General features: G+C 70.3%; 2 protein-coding genes across 2 annotated transcripts; both read left to right on the plus strand.

Moving 5' to 3' along the window:
* The first annotated feature begins 3,912 nt into the window (after positions 1–3,912).
* Positions 3,913–7,525, plus strand: LOC138394516 (tektin-4-like). Its single transcript, XM_069486548.1, has 6 exons — positions 3,913–4,446; positions 5,603–5,673; positions 5,886–6,029; positions 6,212–6,434; positions 6,928–7,082; positions 7,261–7,525. The coding sequence occupies exons 1-6, from the start codon at positions 3,913–3,915 to the stop codon at positions 7,475–7,477; spliced, it is 1,344 nt and encodes a 447-aa protein (XP_069342649.1). The 3' UTR covers positions 7,478–7,525.
* A 4,107-nt stretch (positions 7,526–11,632) lies between these two features.
* Positions 11,633–12,941, plus strand: C1QTNF8 (C1q and TNF related 8). The gene is made up of 2 exons (XM_069487207.1): positions 11,633–11,840; positions 12,391–12,941. The coding sequence occupies exons 1-2, from the start codon at positions 11,633–11,635 to the stop codon at positions 12,939–12,941; spliced, it is 759 nt and encodes a 252-aa protein (XP_069343308.1).
* Positions 12,942–13,587: the final 646 nt, after the last annotated feature.

Genomic DNA, 13,587 nt, shown 5'->3' on the forward strand with positions numbered 1-13,587 from the left:
CAGGAGAGACGACTCACGCGGTGGACCCCACGGGCGCCCCGGGCACCACGAGGAGGCCCCTGCGTCGCGGGTGCTGGGGGCTGAGTGGCATGTCCCCCCCTTCCCCGGCTGTGGCACGTCCTTCCCTTGCTGGGGCTCTGCCCTGGGTGCCCCGTCAGCCACACCCCAGCCCGCGGAGGGGGCAGGGGTCCAGGCAGCTCAGCGGTGACACTCCTCCAGGACGGGCGGCATCCACAGCAGCTCAGCCCCTCGCAGTTCTGGGGCTGGAAGTCCCAGGTCAGGGTTCCGCGACTCCGCCCCCGGCTTGGAGACACCGTGTCCTCAGTGGCAGGAGGGCGAGGGAGGGTGGCGAGGTCCCTGGCGTCTCCTCTCCCAGGGACACCAGTCCCCTCATCTAACCCCGACATCTCCCAGAGGCCCCGCCTCCTATTGCTGTCCCGGAGGTTGGAGCTTCAGCGCGTTGATCTGGGGACACAGCTCAGCCGGGACCGTCCCCTCAGAAACACGGAGCCTCTCAGCGCCCAGCAGGGCCTCGGCTTGGTCTTAAAACCCACCGGGCGACGCTGCCAGCAGGGACGAGAGGCCCCGTGGGCAGGGCGGCGTTTGCTGGTGCGATGTCGTTGGGCGTCTGTTCAGCAGGTGCTCCGTGCGGCCGCCTCCCTGCCCGCCCACAGGTGGCGGCTGGAACCCGGAGCCTGGGCTTCCGCGTTTCCTCAGCCAGCTCCTTTCACCACAGCCAGGCTTAGGCGCTGGGACGTGCCTGGGAGCTGCCCTCTGAGGACGGGGGAGCAGAGCCGGTCCAGAGACTGCCGGGGGCAATCAGGGCAGACTTCCTGGAGGAGGGCATTCGAGGATGGGAGCAGCATGGGTGTGATGAGGCACCTGTAGCTGAGGGGCGGGGTATGAGGACACTGAGGACCACCCAGCCCCAGCCCAGGTTGTCAGGATGGCCAGACTTTGCTGTGGTGACAGAGGCCTGTCATTTCTGTGACTTACTTGTCCTCATGCCCTGGATCCCCTCCGGGGTTGTCAGGGGCCCTGACCCAAGCCACCCCCATTTGGGGACGCGGGTGTTGGGGCAGCCGCCCGGAGGGCCCTGGTCACCTGGGCAGGGGAAGCGCAGATGGAGGGTCCACGCAGTTCCCAGGGCTCCACGTGGGGCCGGGAGCGCTGTGGCCCTGGGGCCAGGAGGGACGAAGCTTTGTCCCCAGGGATCCCCCACCAGCCCCGGGCCCACAGGTCCTCCCTTTGTGCCACCCCGTCGGGATGGCCAGGCCTGTCCCAGCCGCCCGGCTTCCGTCCAGCTCCCGGGGGCCAAGTCCGGGCCCCGCCCCTCTGCCGCTCCGGGCGGCATCCTACACGTGGCTGCTCCTCCTGCCGGGTGGGGGGCTCACTCCGTACCTCGCCCCCTCAGGCCATAGGTAGAGCGCCAGGTGGCTTTGTGCCCCCTGCTTGGCACAGCGTTGCCTTGCGACGCCTCTGCACGCACCACACGTCTGTGTCTCGGATCCCAGACGCCGAGTCCACGGGGTCCACGGAGCCCGTCCTCGCTGCGGCTGCACCTGCCCTACTGCCGGACGCTTGATCTCTTCCCACATTTTCCCGATGACAAATTTCACTGCCATACAGCTCGGTACAAACACCCTTTTCATTTCTCTGTAAAAACTCCCCCTTTCCTTGCAGTCATTTCCTGGGGCCAGGGTTGCCGCGGGAACAGCTCAGGTCTCTGGAGAGCACCCAGCAAAATTCCCTCTCACGACAAGCCCACGACACAGGCAAGTGCGGGTTTCACCGCAGCTCTGCACACACCGGGTTTTATCACTTTTGCTGTTTTTCCCTGGTTTGACGGGGTGTGGTGGTGGCGGGTAGCTTTTCAGGTTTCGTTATTTTTAAGACACCAGGAAGGTGGAGCATAAGAGCCCCCACGTGCCCAGCCGTGTTTTCGTCTCCATGTTTGAAAGTCACGGTCATCGAGATTTTGCAAGTGGCATCTACCAAGTATCAAAAATAATAACGACCCACGGAATTGGAGACAGGCGTGTCCACTGCTGTGTCTCTCACGACAGCCGTGCTGTGACTGGGATTCGCCGTGGACGGGCGGGAAGCGCCGACACGCTACGACACGGCTGAACCCTGCAAACACGCTCAGTGAGACGCTGGGCACCAAGACCACACACTGTGCGACTCCACATACACGGAACGTCCGGAACAGCAAACCACAGGCGGACGCAGGACGGCGGCGCAGGGACGGGGTGCGCTGACGAGCGGTGAGGGCCCCTTTCGGGTGACACATCCTGGAACCAGACAGTGGCGATGGCTGCACAATGCCAACTGTGCTGAGGCCACCAAGCCACATACTCTTTTTTTTGAGACAGGGTCTCGCTCTGTCGCCCAGGCTGGAGTGCAGTGGCATCATCACAGCTCACTGCAGCCTCCACCTCCTGGCCTCAACCCATCCTCCTGCCTCGGCCTCCCGGAGTGCTGGGATGACAGGCATGAGCTGCCTGCCTCGCCGGGCACAGGCGCTGGGCTGCAGCCCCGGCCCCACCTGCCCCGCCACACGCGGCCTCACCTCCTCATCCACCTGGTCCTGCTGCGTCTCCCGTCTCTGTGGGGCCTCGTGCCTCCTGGGGGGGGGGTCTCCTTAGCAACAGAGATCGGGGTCAGGAAGGGGCTGCCTTCCCCAAAGCCCACCTTTGCGAAGCTCCTACTGTGTGCTGGAGGGCATACATGCCACGGCCCCGCTGTGGGGAGGTCACGTGGGCTGGGTGTGCCCCGGGGCCAGGCGTGTCCGCAGGGCTCGAGCTCCTGTGGCCGGAGCGAGGGGCAGTGGGGCCGTGGGGACAGGACAAGCAGGGCCTGCACGGGGACAGGGGTGGGTGCCCTGCTCCGAGGACTGCGTGGTGGGGTCTCCAGGGAGGCGGAGGGTGGAGGGGCCAAGGACCCCAGGCCAGGGTGGTCCAGGCGGGATGAGGGTGCATCCCACGGACACTGGCTCCCTCTGGTGGCCGCACTGGGCATTGCCCCGGACTGGGAGCTCCCCCGGCCCAGGGACGGGGACATCCTGTGTGCCCTGCCTGGGGCCAAGGCTTCCTGCCCATATGGCCTCAGCCTTGCAGCCTGGCCCTGGGTGACCTTGGGACAGCCTCCCAGGACAGGAGCTCCCCCCGCCTGCCGTGGGGCAGATTTGGGCGTCTGACTCCGGACACCCATCAGAGGCCAACCTCAGCTCCCCGCCAAAGAGCAGCTCACCTGGGGTAGGTCCTGGTGGGAGGAGGGAAGTGCGGGCACAGGTGGGGGCCTGGACGTGGGACCACGTGGTGTTGGAGCCACGGGGAAAGGCAGAGGACGCCCGTAGGGCTGCAGACGGTGGGAACACTGCCGCCAGCAGCAGCGCCAGCACCCACCTGCAGCAGCCCGGGCCCCTCCGCCCCAGAGGAGCCTCAGGTGGGCAGAGCCGCCTCGCTCTGCTCACAACTGAGCCCAGAGCTGGTGCGGGAGGAGGGGAGAGGACGGACCCAGGAAGCAGAGGCTGGACGACCCACTGAGGGGAGAGGGTGCCCTGCCAGGAGGGATGGGACACAGAGGCCGGGACTGGCCGGCCCCAGGGCCCTCTGGGAAAAAGGAACCGCTTCGGCTTGGGCTGTGGTGGGGCCAAGGGCGGGGGGCTGAGCCTGCCTGGCCCTTTAAGAGGCCTTCTGCCCTCCGGAACACCCCCTCCCCACCACTGGGGGGGGGAATCCCCGTTGCCCAGCAACCAGAGGCCCTTGGTGTGTACAGTGTCACCAGGGCGACCAGGAGCCGTGTCCTGCCCTGGGGACAGAGTGGCTGGTGCTGCCCCACTGACTGCACCCAGCTGACCGTGCCCTGCGACCCCTGCTCCCCGCCGGCCCCGCTCAGGCAGCCGGCGCCATGGCGCAGACAGACGTGCTGGTGACCAAGCAGCCGGCCCCGCAGTCGGTGCCGCCCTGCGAGCTGCCCCCCAAGGTGTACGAGGTGGCCCGCAACACGGGCGCCCACACGTCCTCGGGCCTGGCCACCGCCGGCTTCCGCACGGCCAAGTACCTGGAGGACGAGTGGTTCCAGAACTGCTACGCCCGCTACCACCAGGCCTTCGCCGACCGCGACCGGTCGGAGCGGCAGCGGCACGAGAGCCGGCAGCTGGCGGCGGAGACGGAGGCGCTGGCGCAGCGCACGCAGCAGGACTCCACGCGCAAGGTGGGGCAGCGGCTTGAGGACATGCACTGCTGGACGTCGGAGCTGCGGCGCGAGGGCGGCGACCTGGCGGCCGAGGCCGGCCTGCTGCGGGCCGAGACGCGGCGGCTGGAGCGCGCCCTGGACGCCACGGCCCTGCCCTTCTGCATCGCCACCGACAACCTGCAGTGCCGCGAGCGCCGCCAGCACCCCGACCTCGTGCGCGACTGCGTGGAGCTGGAGCTGCTCAAGGTGCGGGGGGCGGTGCTCAGGCTGGGGGGCCCGGGCGGGGCCGTGGGCCCCGTGCCCCGCGTGGCCGTGTGCAGGCACACGCCAGCCCACACGCCCTCTGCACACGGGACCCTGGGTCTCAGACGCCTGTCCCTGTAGTCACAGGGGTGGTTTCTCCCCCGTTGGGCCGTCACTTTCAAGCAACTGTCTCCTTTGGGACCCCCCCCCAGCCCACTGGAGTCCAGGCAAATTCAGCCTGACCCTGAGGTCCCGGGGCTGAGCCGCAGGGCACCCCAGGACGCCCCTGGCGGGGACGGCTGCTCCCACGGTGGACGTCCAGGCACGGGCCAGTGCCGCAGTCCGGACGGGTGGGAGGTGCTGGCACCGTTCACCCTACAAGGAGCCCTGGCCTCAAAGAACCCCCCCCAGGTCCTGTCTCTCCTCCAAATGGCCCCTGTCCCCTCTGAAGTCAGCATGACCTGTCTTGGGGCAGCCGTGAGGGTCAGGGCGGTACCAGGCCTGGCTGCTGGCGCTGGCTCTGAAGAGGGCCTGGGCCTCACCACTGCTGCAGGATGGGGGGCAGCGGGTCCAGGGCCTCAGGGAGCCCCCCGTGCCACACCCCCAGGCCCAGGCTGGAACCCTGGGTCCCTCCCTCCCTCTCCTGCCCCTGCCCAGTGGTGAGACTGACACCGGTCGGAAAGACGCCAGAACCCCCCCACAGAGGCACGTGGGACTAGGACCCCAATGCCCCCAGGTGCAGCCCGAGGTCAAGGAGAGAGTCCCAGTCACGGGGGACAGGGCTGTTCCCACGTGGAACACGCAGGCGTCCAGGCAGCTTGCGTTCCGGGGCTGAGGACGGCCCCTGCAAGCCCAGAGCCCCGAGGGGCAGCCCCGGGGGGGCATCCGGTCCCCGGGGCTGGGAGGCCTTGGACCTGCCCTGGCACTGATGTCCCCAGAGCCCAGGTGTGTGGGAAGCTGCCCCTAGGTGACCCTCCCAGCCACCTGGAGACGTCCCCGGGAGAAAACACCCCACTTACACCAAAAAGAAGGTTCAAAAGCCGAGAATGAACCCAGAGAGACGCCGGGCTCGGGCCCCACCCTCAGTGAAAGTGGCCGAGCAGGGTGGGCCCCAGCGGGACCTCGGTGGGCTCCAGAGCTCAGGGGCCTCCTCCCCCAGGAGGCGGAGCTCGTCCGGAACATTCAGGAGCTGCTGAAAAGAACCATCGCGCAGGCCGTGAACCAGATCCGGTGGGTCCGGCGACCTCGCCCCTGGGGGCTGGGGCAGGATGCGGAGGACCACGGGGCTCAGGGCGGGCGGGAGGGGGGGGCCCAGCCTGGGGACCTGAGCACGGAGCCGGCCCAGATCCGCCCCAGAGTGGGGGGGGCTCCTGGACCCGCCAACCAGCCGAGGGGACCCACTGTGGGGGGGGGCCTTGCGCTGAGCCGCCCGCCGCCCCCAGGCTGAACCTCGAGCACAAGGAGACCTGCGAGCTGGACTGGTCGGACAAGGTGGAGGCCTACAACATCGACGAGCGCTGCGCGCGCTACGGCAGCCAGAGCACCGACGTGCAGTTCCACCCGCACTCGGCCGCCAACGCGGAGAGGTGGGCCGGCGGCGCCGTCGCCGCGCAGCAAACGGGGCGGGGCCGGGGGCGGGGCCGGGGGGCGGGGCCCGGGGGCGGTGGGGACCGGGGGGCGGGGACCGGGGGCGGGGACCGGGAGGGTGTCGGGGCGTGGGCGGGGCCCTGCCGGAGCCTCCCCAACCCGCCACCCGCTCCGCCCGCAGCGCCTCCACGCCCGAGACCTGGGCCAAGTTCACCCAGGACAACCTGTGCGGCGCCCAGCGGGAGCGCAGGGCCTCGGCCAACCTGCGCGCGCTCATCGACTGCGTCCTGCGGGACGCGGCCGAGGACCTGCGGCTGCAGTGCGACGCCGTCAACCTGGCCTTCCAGCGCCGCTGCGAGGAGCTGGAGGACGCGCGCCACAAGCTGCAGAACCACCTGAACAAGGTGGGCCCCGACCAGGCTCCTGTGGCCCCCCCCCTGCCCCGCACAGAATGCGGGAGCCCGGGAGCAGGTGCACGCACGTCTGGGTGCTCACTGAGCATGTGCAGATCCGCAGAGTTTTGGGGGTGGTGCGCGGGCATTGCCACCAGGTGGCGCTCAGGAGGTGCTCTCAGGCGTAGGAAGGATGGAGGCAGGAGGCAGTTTGGGGGGCATGGACCACCTCGTGGGGTGACCCCACCGAGCCTGGCCGCGCTGGCAGGGCTCTGACTCAGCCTGGCCTTTGCTGCCCGGAGTCCCTTGAGTCCTTGGCCAGGGCTGGGGGCCGTGGGGAAGGCTGAGGTGGCCGCACATGGCTCCCCTTCCTTGAGCCCCCCCAGAGCCACCAGACAGGCTGCCCTGCTGGCCGAAGCCTGGGGGGCAGCAAGGGGCCAGCCCTGCCCGTGTGCAGGGGACGCCCAGACCCAGCCGCGGCCCTCGGACTCTGTGTGGCCCGCAGACCCTGCGGGAGATAGTGGACCAGGAGCACAACGTCGCGGCGCTGAAGCAGGCCATCAAGGACAAGGAGGCGCCGCTGCGCGTGGCCCAGACCCGGCTGTACCAGCGCTCGCAGCGGCCCAACGTGGAGCTGTGCCGAGACACCGCCCAGTTCAGGTGCCCAGGCCACGTCACCATCGCCGCCCCACCCGCCTGCCCCTGCCTCCCTCTGCCCCCTGAGCCTCGGGCTGTGGTCCTAGCGCCACTTTTCTGGGGGTTTCCCTCTGGGACCCCGGGCGTCTCGGCCAGGACCCCTGCCCAGGGTTCCCAGCTGGTCTCGTCCCCCCACCTGCAGGCTGATGAGCGAGGTGGAGGAGCTGAACATGTCCCTCGCGGCACTGAGGGAGAAGCTTCTGGAAGCTGAGCAGTCGCTGCGCAACCTGGAAGACACGCGCATGAGCCTGGAGAAGGACATCGCGGTCAAGACCAACAGCCTCTTCATCGACCGCCAGAAGTGCATGGCCCACCGCGCCCGCTACCCCACTGTCCTGCAGCTGGCGGGCTACCAGTGACCCGGCCCACGAGTCCCCCACCCCCGAATAAAGAGCACGTTAGTTTTCCTGCCCCGTGGCCCGGATGGGGTCCTGGTGCCGCCGCCCAGCTGGCGTCTCTGTCCCATGCAGCCTGGCTTCGCCCCAGCCGTGGGAGACCAGGGTCGCGCCTTGGGGGGCGTGGCCAGAGCTGCCTGTCGGCCCCCACCAGTGCCAGCTCCTCCTCCGCCCCCTCACCCCACAGTCTCCGTCCTTGGGACACCACATAGGACTTCGGCATCACTCCACCCCCCTCTGCAAGGCCCTGGCATACTTGCATGCCTCTCGGGACGGGGTGCTCACTCTGCCTGCAGCTCCTTCCTTTGCTGAGCACACCTGTGTGGGGGGGCCCTCCAGGCTGAGCCCCATCCAGACAGCACCCCCTTCCGCAGCAGCCCCCTCCCCACAGACGCCTGGCCCTGAGCCTGGCAGCTTGGCTGGGCTGGGGGGTCAGCAAAGTGGAAATTGCTGCTGGGGGGTGCTGGGAGGGGAGGAGCAGGTGCCTTTCTGGGGGACTCACTCAGACCTCTCTTCCCCGCCTGGGAAGCCACTGCCTGGGAGGAAACGCCACTCCCAGGCCCGCCTTGGGCTGTGGGAGGGGCCGATGTGCCTGAGGGAGGAGCCTTTCTGGAGTCATCAGCATCGGGGGCGGGGAGATCTGGCACGTGTGAGCAGGCGGGGCAGGGAGGGCTTCCTGGAGGCGGGGGCCTGGCCTCCGCAGCACAGGCCAAGGCACAGGAGTGCCAAGCCCGCAGGTCCCAGATCCTCTAAGCCTGGTGCCCACCGAGACAGCCCCTCCCTGGGCCCCGGGCCATGTGGGAGGAAGAGGTGTGAGTGGCGGGGTGGTCAGCGAGGCACCTGTGGCCAGGTGTGGGACCCAGGCAGCCCCTCCCTGCTTCCTGGGGGGAGGCCGCAGCCGCCATGCCCCAGCCCATCCCATGACCGGCGGGACCCTCTGAGATGGGCCCCCGTTTTGCAGACAGGCCGAGGCCCCCAAAAGTCTGTCCCTGGCGCCCCGCCTTGCCTGGTCATGACACAGGCCAGCTGCCGCCGGCTGGGCCTAGAGGGACCCCTCCTCCTCCTGAACCCCTTCTTGACCCCGGATTGTCCAACCCCTGCTGAGGCCACCTGGACGCAGGCAGCTGAGGACCCAGCCCCCTGCCCAGAAGCCCCTTGGGGGGGTCCCCGTAGCCTGAGTGCCCCCACCCCCTGCTGTGGGGTGGGGGTGGCTTGTCCAGGAAGCCCCTCCCCCACCGGGGTCCCAGGCAGAGGGATGACTCAGGCCCCCAGCGGGAGGGGGGCTGGTGCCACGCGGGGCTGTCCTGGGGACACCGAACCAAACTGAGGCATCGCGCAGAGAAGGGCGCCCGGGGAGGGAGGGTCCGTGGGCCCCCTGCTGTCAGGGACCCACCAGGGCCGGGTGGGGAGGACCCCTCCGGGCAGCGGGGAGGCGCGAGGAGAACAGTGCAGGGCCGGAGGACGCCGCCCCACCCCCCGCCCGCTGCAGAGCACCCGGCTCCCCCAGCGTCCGAGCCCAGCGTGGCCTCTGCACCCCGGAGTGGACGCCGTGGGCTGAGCCTGGCACAGGCCACCCCTGTGGTCACTCGGGTCGGCGCTCGTGCACCCCTCCCCCACCGCTGGCCTTGCCTGCTGCAGCGGGGTCTGCGGTGACGGTGGCAGTGACAGGAGCTGTGCACCCTCAGCCCGGCCCTCCCCACATTCAGGCCACCTTTGGGCTGGGGCACACGGGGGCCGCTTGCCACACCTGGCTGTCTGGACACCAGCAATGAGATCCTGACGCTCGGCGGCCACCCGTCTCCGGCACGGCCGGCGCACGCGGTGGTGAGGGCAGGGCGGCCCTGCTGGTGCGCCCGTCAGCGCCAGGCGGCAGCACAGCCCTCCTGGCCGGTGAGTGAGGCGCGAGGGGTGCCGCCCCCCCATGCCGCTGCGGGATGTCCACGGAGGGCCCTGGGGCCACGAGGCTCGGCCGAGCTCCCCGTCGCCAGGGTGATGCAGGCGGCCCTGTCTGAGCCAGGGCTATTTCTGTCCCCGAGACGAGACGCGCGATCCTGCTGCCGCTGACGCACCCTCTGCCCTCGCAGACCGCTGGCCGCTCCGCCCAGAGCCGGCCCAGGCCCGCAGGTGCACACGTGGACGCCTGCCCTGCCACACACTCCCAGGCAGGGCCCAGAGGGACCTGGGGCCCCTTCCTCCCTCATCCTGTCTTGGGGAGGCCCCGTGCCCCCCAGAGAACAGCCCTCTGTTTTGGGGGGCAGCTCTGCTGGCATCAGGGAGCCCTGAGGGGGAGGCCCAAGGAGAGGGACTCGGACCTGAAGCCCGGCCGGAGCCTGCAGGTCCCACGGCGTGTTCACCCCTCTCCGCCCACCACAGGGGACCCTCCCGGCCACTTCTGAGCTGCCACTGTGGCCATGATGGGGCAGCCACAGAGGAGCCCCCACCTGGCCCCCGTGCCCGGGTCCCGTTGTGCAGGGCTGACTTGGGCAGCTGCAGGGCCTGGTCCCCAACCGGCACCGCCAGGCCAAGGCCAGGTGAACACAGCTGTGCCAGGGGCTGCTCAGACGTGAGCTGTCACCTCCCAGGGCCAGCAGCTGGGGGGCTCTGCCATCCCCTCACCACCCCTGGGAAGCCCCATGGGCAGGGTCTGCCTTGGTGTCCTTCCCTCCTCTCTGGCACCCGGTGGGGGGCCCTGCCCTGCCCACAGCCCGCCCTCTGGCACCACCGACCGCCAAGGTTCTCCGCCACGTCCGCGGCTCCCCCAGTAGGCGGCCTGGGGCATGGCTGTGTCCTGTCCAGAGGCCCATGGTCAGAGCAGGAACCACGCCAGGGCCCTGTGGGTTTGACCTCGGGCTGCAGAGGATGCAGCCCCCCTCCGCCCCTGCCCCGCGCCGTGTCCTGGGAGGCCCATGGGCCATTCCTCCCGGGCGCCACCCTCGTCCGCTGAAAGCCTGGACCCCTGGGGGGTCGCGGGGGCGAGGGCCCCATCACTGAGTCCAGCCCTGGCTCCCTGGCCGGAGTGTGAGGGCTCTGTGCGTCACTGGCATGGCACGGCAGCCTTGGTCTGGGCCCCCCACCAGGCCCAGCACAGCTGAAGCTCCGGCCTCCCAGCTGCCCCCCCCAAGTCGCCGCGCCCCAGGCGGGCAGCAGGCTCGGCTTCTGCCACAGAGGGGGCCACACACCCCGCACCAGCCCCGGCCCAGCTGCCGAGATGCCAGCCCCCGACCACGCACGGCATGGGAGGCTGGCGGGAGGGACCCGGAGCCCCAGCCAGGCGGCGCGGCCGACGGGTTGGGGGGCCCGGTGAGCACTCTGCCCGGAGCTGGCCCTCGGCCTGTTGGTCTTGGACGGGCGAGAGGAAGCCGCAGGCGCCCGGCAGGCGTGAAAGGCTCTTTGACGGCCGCGGGGCAGAGGCGCAGGAGGCGACCAGGCGGCGGCAGCAGCAGCCGTCTGGATGGTAAGGGGGTGCAGAGCCAGGCTGAGGTCTGCACAGCACCGGGCGGGTGGGCTGGGGCCCCTCTGGGCCCTAGCGGAGGAAACTGAGGCCCAGGCTGGCCTGGGGCAGCTGCTTGCTGAGCCGGGAGGGAAGCCCATCTAGTTCAGGTGGAGCCAGGCTAGCCCTCCTGGCGTGAGGGGCTGCAGGGTGGGCTCTGCTGGGGTGGGAGGAGGCCCAGGCCTGGCGGGGGCTAAGGACCATCCTCCCCACTTCGGGGGCCTCGCGGGTGGCCGCCCAAGTCCCACAGACTCTGCCCTGGGAGCCCAGGACGTGGCCGCTTGTCCAATGGGGCAGGACTGAGCCCCCAGGGAGGCCAGGCGGGGGGCAGGGGGGGCCTTGGTGTCTCCCTGGAGCAGCCGTTCCCAAGGGCTCTGCCAGCCGGGGGGTCCTGGGAGGCTGCCTGCTCCTGGGTTTGGACGGTTCCCTCCACCTGCCTGGCGTGGGGTCCCCAGCTTTGGAGAACAGGACCCCCGGCTCAGGGTGCCTGCAGCAGCGGGGGGCACAGACCGCCCACCCCAGCAGGAGCTCCCAGGCCGCCCACCGTCTCCGCCAGCCGAGGGCACCTCCGGGGCTGCCGTGGGGCAGGGGCTCTAGCGGGGGCGTCTCCTCCTCAGGCCCTGAGCGAGATGGCAGCTTCCGCCCTGGTGCTCCTGGCGCTGCTGCTGCCCACGGCGGCCTGGCCTGGCCTGGGGCTGCCCAGGAGGCCCTGTGTGCACTGCTGCCGCCCGGCCTGGCCCCCGGCCGCCCCCAGCCCGTACGCCCACGTGAGTGCCGGGGACCCACGGTGGGGGCTGCCCCGAGTGCGGCCCACCATAGACATCTCAATCCTCAAAGGTGAGTGTCCGAGGGGGCTGACACCCCTCCCCGCTGAGAGCAGGGACCTGGGGCCCGGAGGAGGGGCTGGGAGGCAGGGACAGTGAGCGCCAGTCCCCACTGCCTGCCGGGGGGGACCCCAGCTGCCCCCTCCAACAGGAAGTAGCCCAGCCTAGGGAGGGGCTGTGGCCCACAGGGGGTGCTGAGGCCCTTGGGGAAGGGGGCTGGGCCCCTGAGGTCCCCAACCAGCAGTCCCCTTATGAAGGGAGACGCCGTGTTGGTCTGAGACCCTCAACAGAGGCTGCGCTGTCCCGTGGGCTGGACAGCAGGCCGCACTTAGGTTAGACTTGGATAAGAACTTCCCAGCCCTCCCATCTGTCAGAGCCCAGCTGAGACCCTTCCTCCCACGTGGAGGGACCAAGAGGAAACAGGCTCCGAGGCTGAGGGCAGCTGTGAGCCACACAGCTGGGGTGACCCTCGAGCCCCAGCCCTTGGCCTGGCGGACGGGGTCTGGGAGGGCGGGGAGGGCGCCGGGCCTGGCCCTGACCAGGGCCCGCTTGCGCCCCTGCAGGTGAGAAGGGCGAGGCAGGGGTCAGAGGTCGCTCTGGCAGGAGTGGGAAGGAGGGTCCCCCAGGCTTCCAGGGCCCGCAGGGCCGCAAAGGCCAGAAGGGGCCGGCGGGGCCCCCGGGCGCCCCGTGCCAGCGCGCCTACGCGGCCTTCTCGGTGGGCCGGCGCGAGGGGCTGCACAGCGGCGAGGACGTGGAGGCCGTGCCCTTCGACACGGAGCTGGTGAACCTGGGCGGCGCCTTCGACCTGGCCGCGGGCCGCTTCCGCTGCGCGGTGCCCGGCGTCTACTTCCTGAGCCTGAACGTGCACACCTGGCGCCGCCAGGAGACCTACCTGCACGTCATGCTGAACCGGCGGCCCACGGCCGTGCTCTACGCGCAGCCCGGCGAGCGCAGCGTCATGCAGGCGCAGAGCCTGCTGCTGCCGCTGGCCGCCGGCGACTCCGTCTGGGTGCGCATGTTCCGGCGCGACCGCGGCAACGCCATCTACGGCGAGCACCGGGACCTGTACATCACCTTCAGCGGCCACCTGGTCAAGCCGGCCGCGGAGCTCTAGCCGGCGCCGGTGGGGGTGCCCCGTGCCACGCCCCAGCCGCGACGGCCTCCCCCGGGACCCCAGCCTGGCCACAGCGTCCGGGTGGAGCGCGGGGCCAGCTGTGCTTGGGCGCCGACTGCATGCAGCCATCTCGCGACGGCACAGCCTGACGCACAGCCCGGCCTGGTGGGCGGACACGGGAAGGGACCACGAGGAGCCACGCGGGCAGAGGCCTGTGGCGTGGGCGTGTGGCCGGGCCGTGGGGGTGGGCGGGGCCCGTTGCTCACCTGTGTTCCCTGCGCAGCCCCGGCCGCTCTGCGAATAAAGGCTGCGTCGGAACCGCTGCGTAGGGACATTGGCTCGACACCGCGAGGCGCCTGCCGGGTCGGCAAAGGAAGACACCGGGCCTCTGGGGACCCAGATTCTAGCGGGAAACCAGCACCAATTCCAGGGGTGTCAGAGGCGGCAGGTGCACACAACGGCCAGGGAGGGGGTCCCGGCCTGCGGGGGCTCGTCCTTGGCGGGAGATGCCCCACCGAGCAGCAGGGGCTGGTTTTCTGGGGCTCGGGGGGTCCCTGGTCTCTCTGGAAGGGCTGGAGGAAGATCAGACCTCGACGTGCCCAGAACCCGGCGAGCCCCAGACACGCACAGTGGCCTCTTGTGCCCG

This window comes from Eulemur rufifrons, chromosome 14, assembly GCF_041146395.1.
Source record: "Eulemur rufifrons isolate Redbay chromosome 14, OSU_ERuf_1, whole genome shotgun sequence".
NCBI classification, from domain to species: Eukaryota; Metazoa; Chordata; class Mammalia; order Primates; family Lemuridae; genus Eulemur; species Eulemur rufifrons.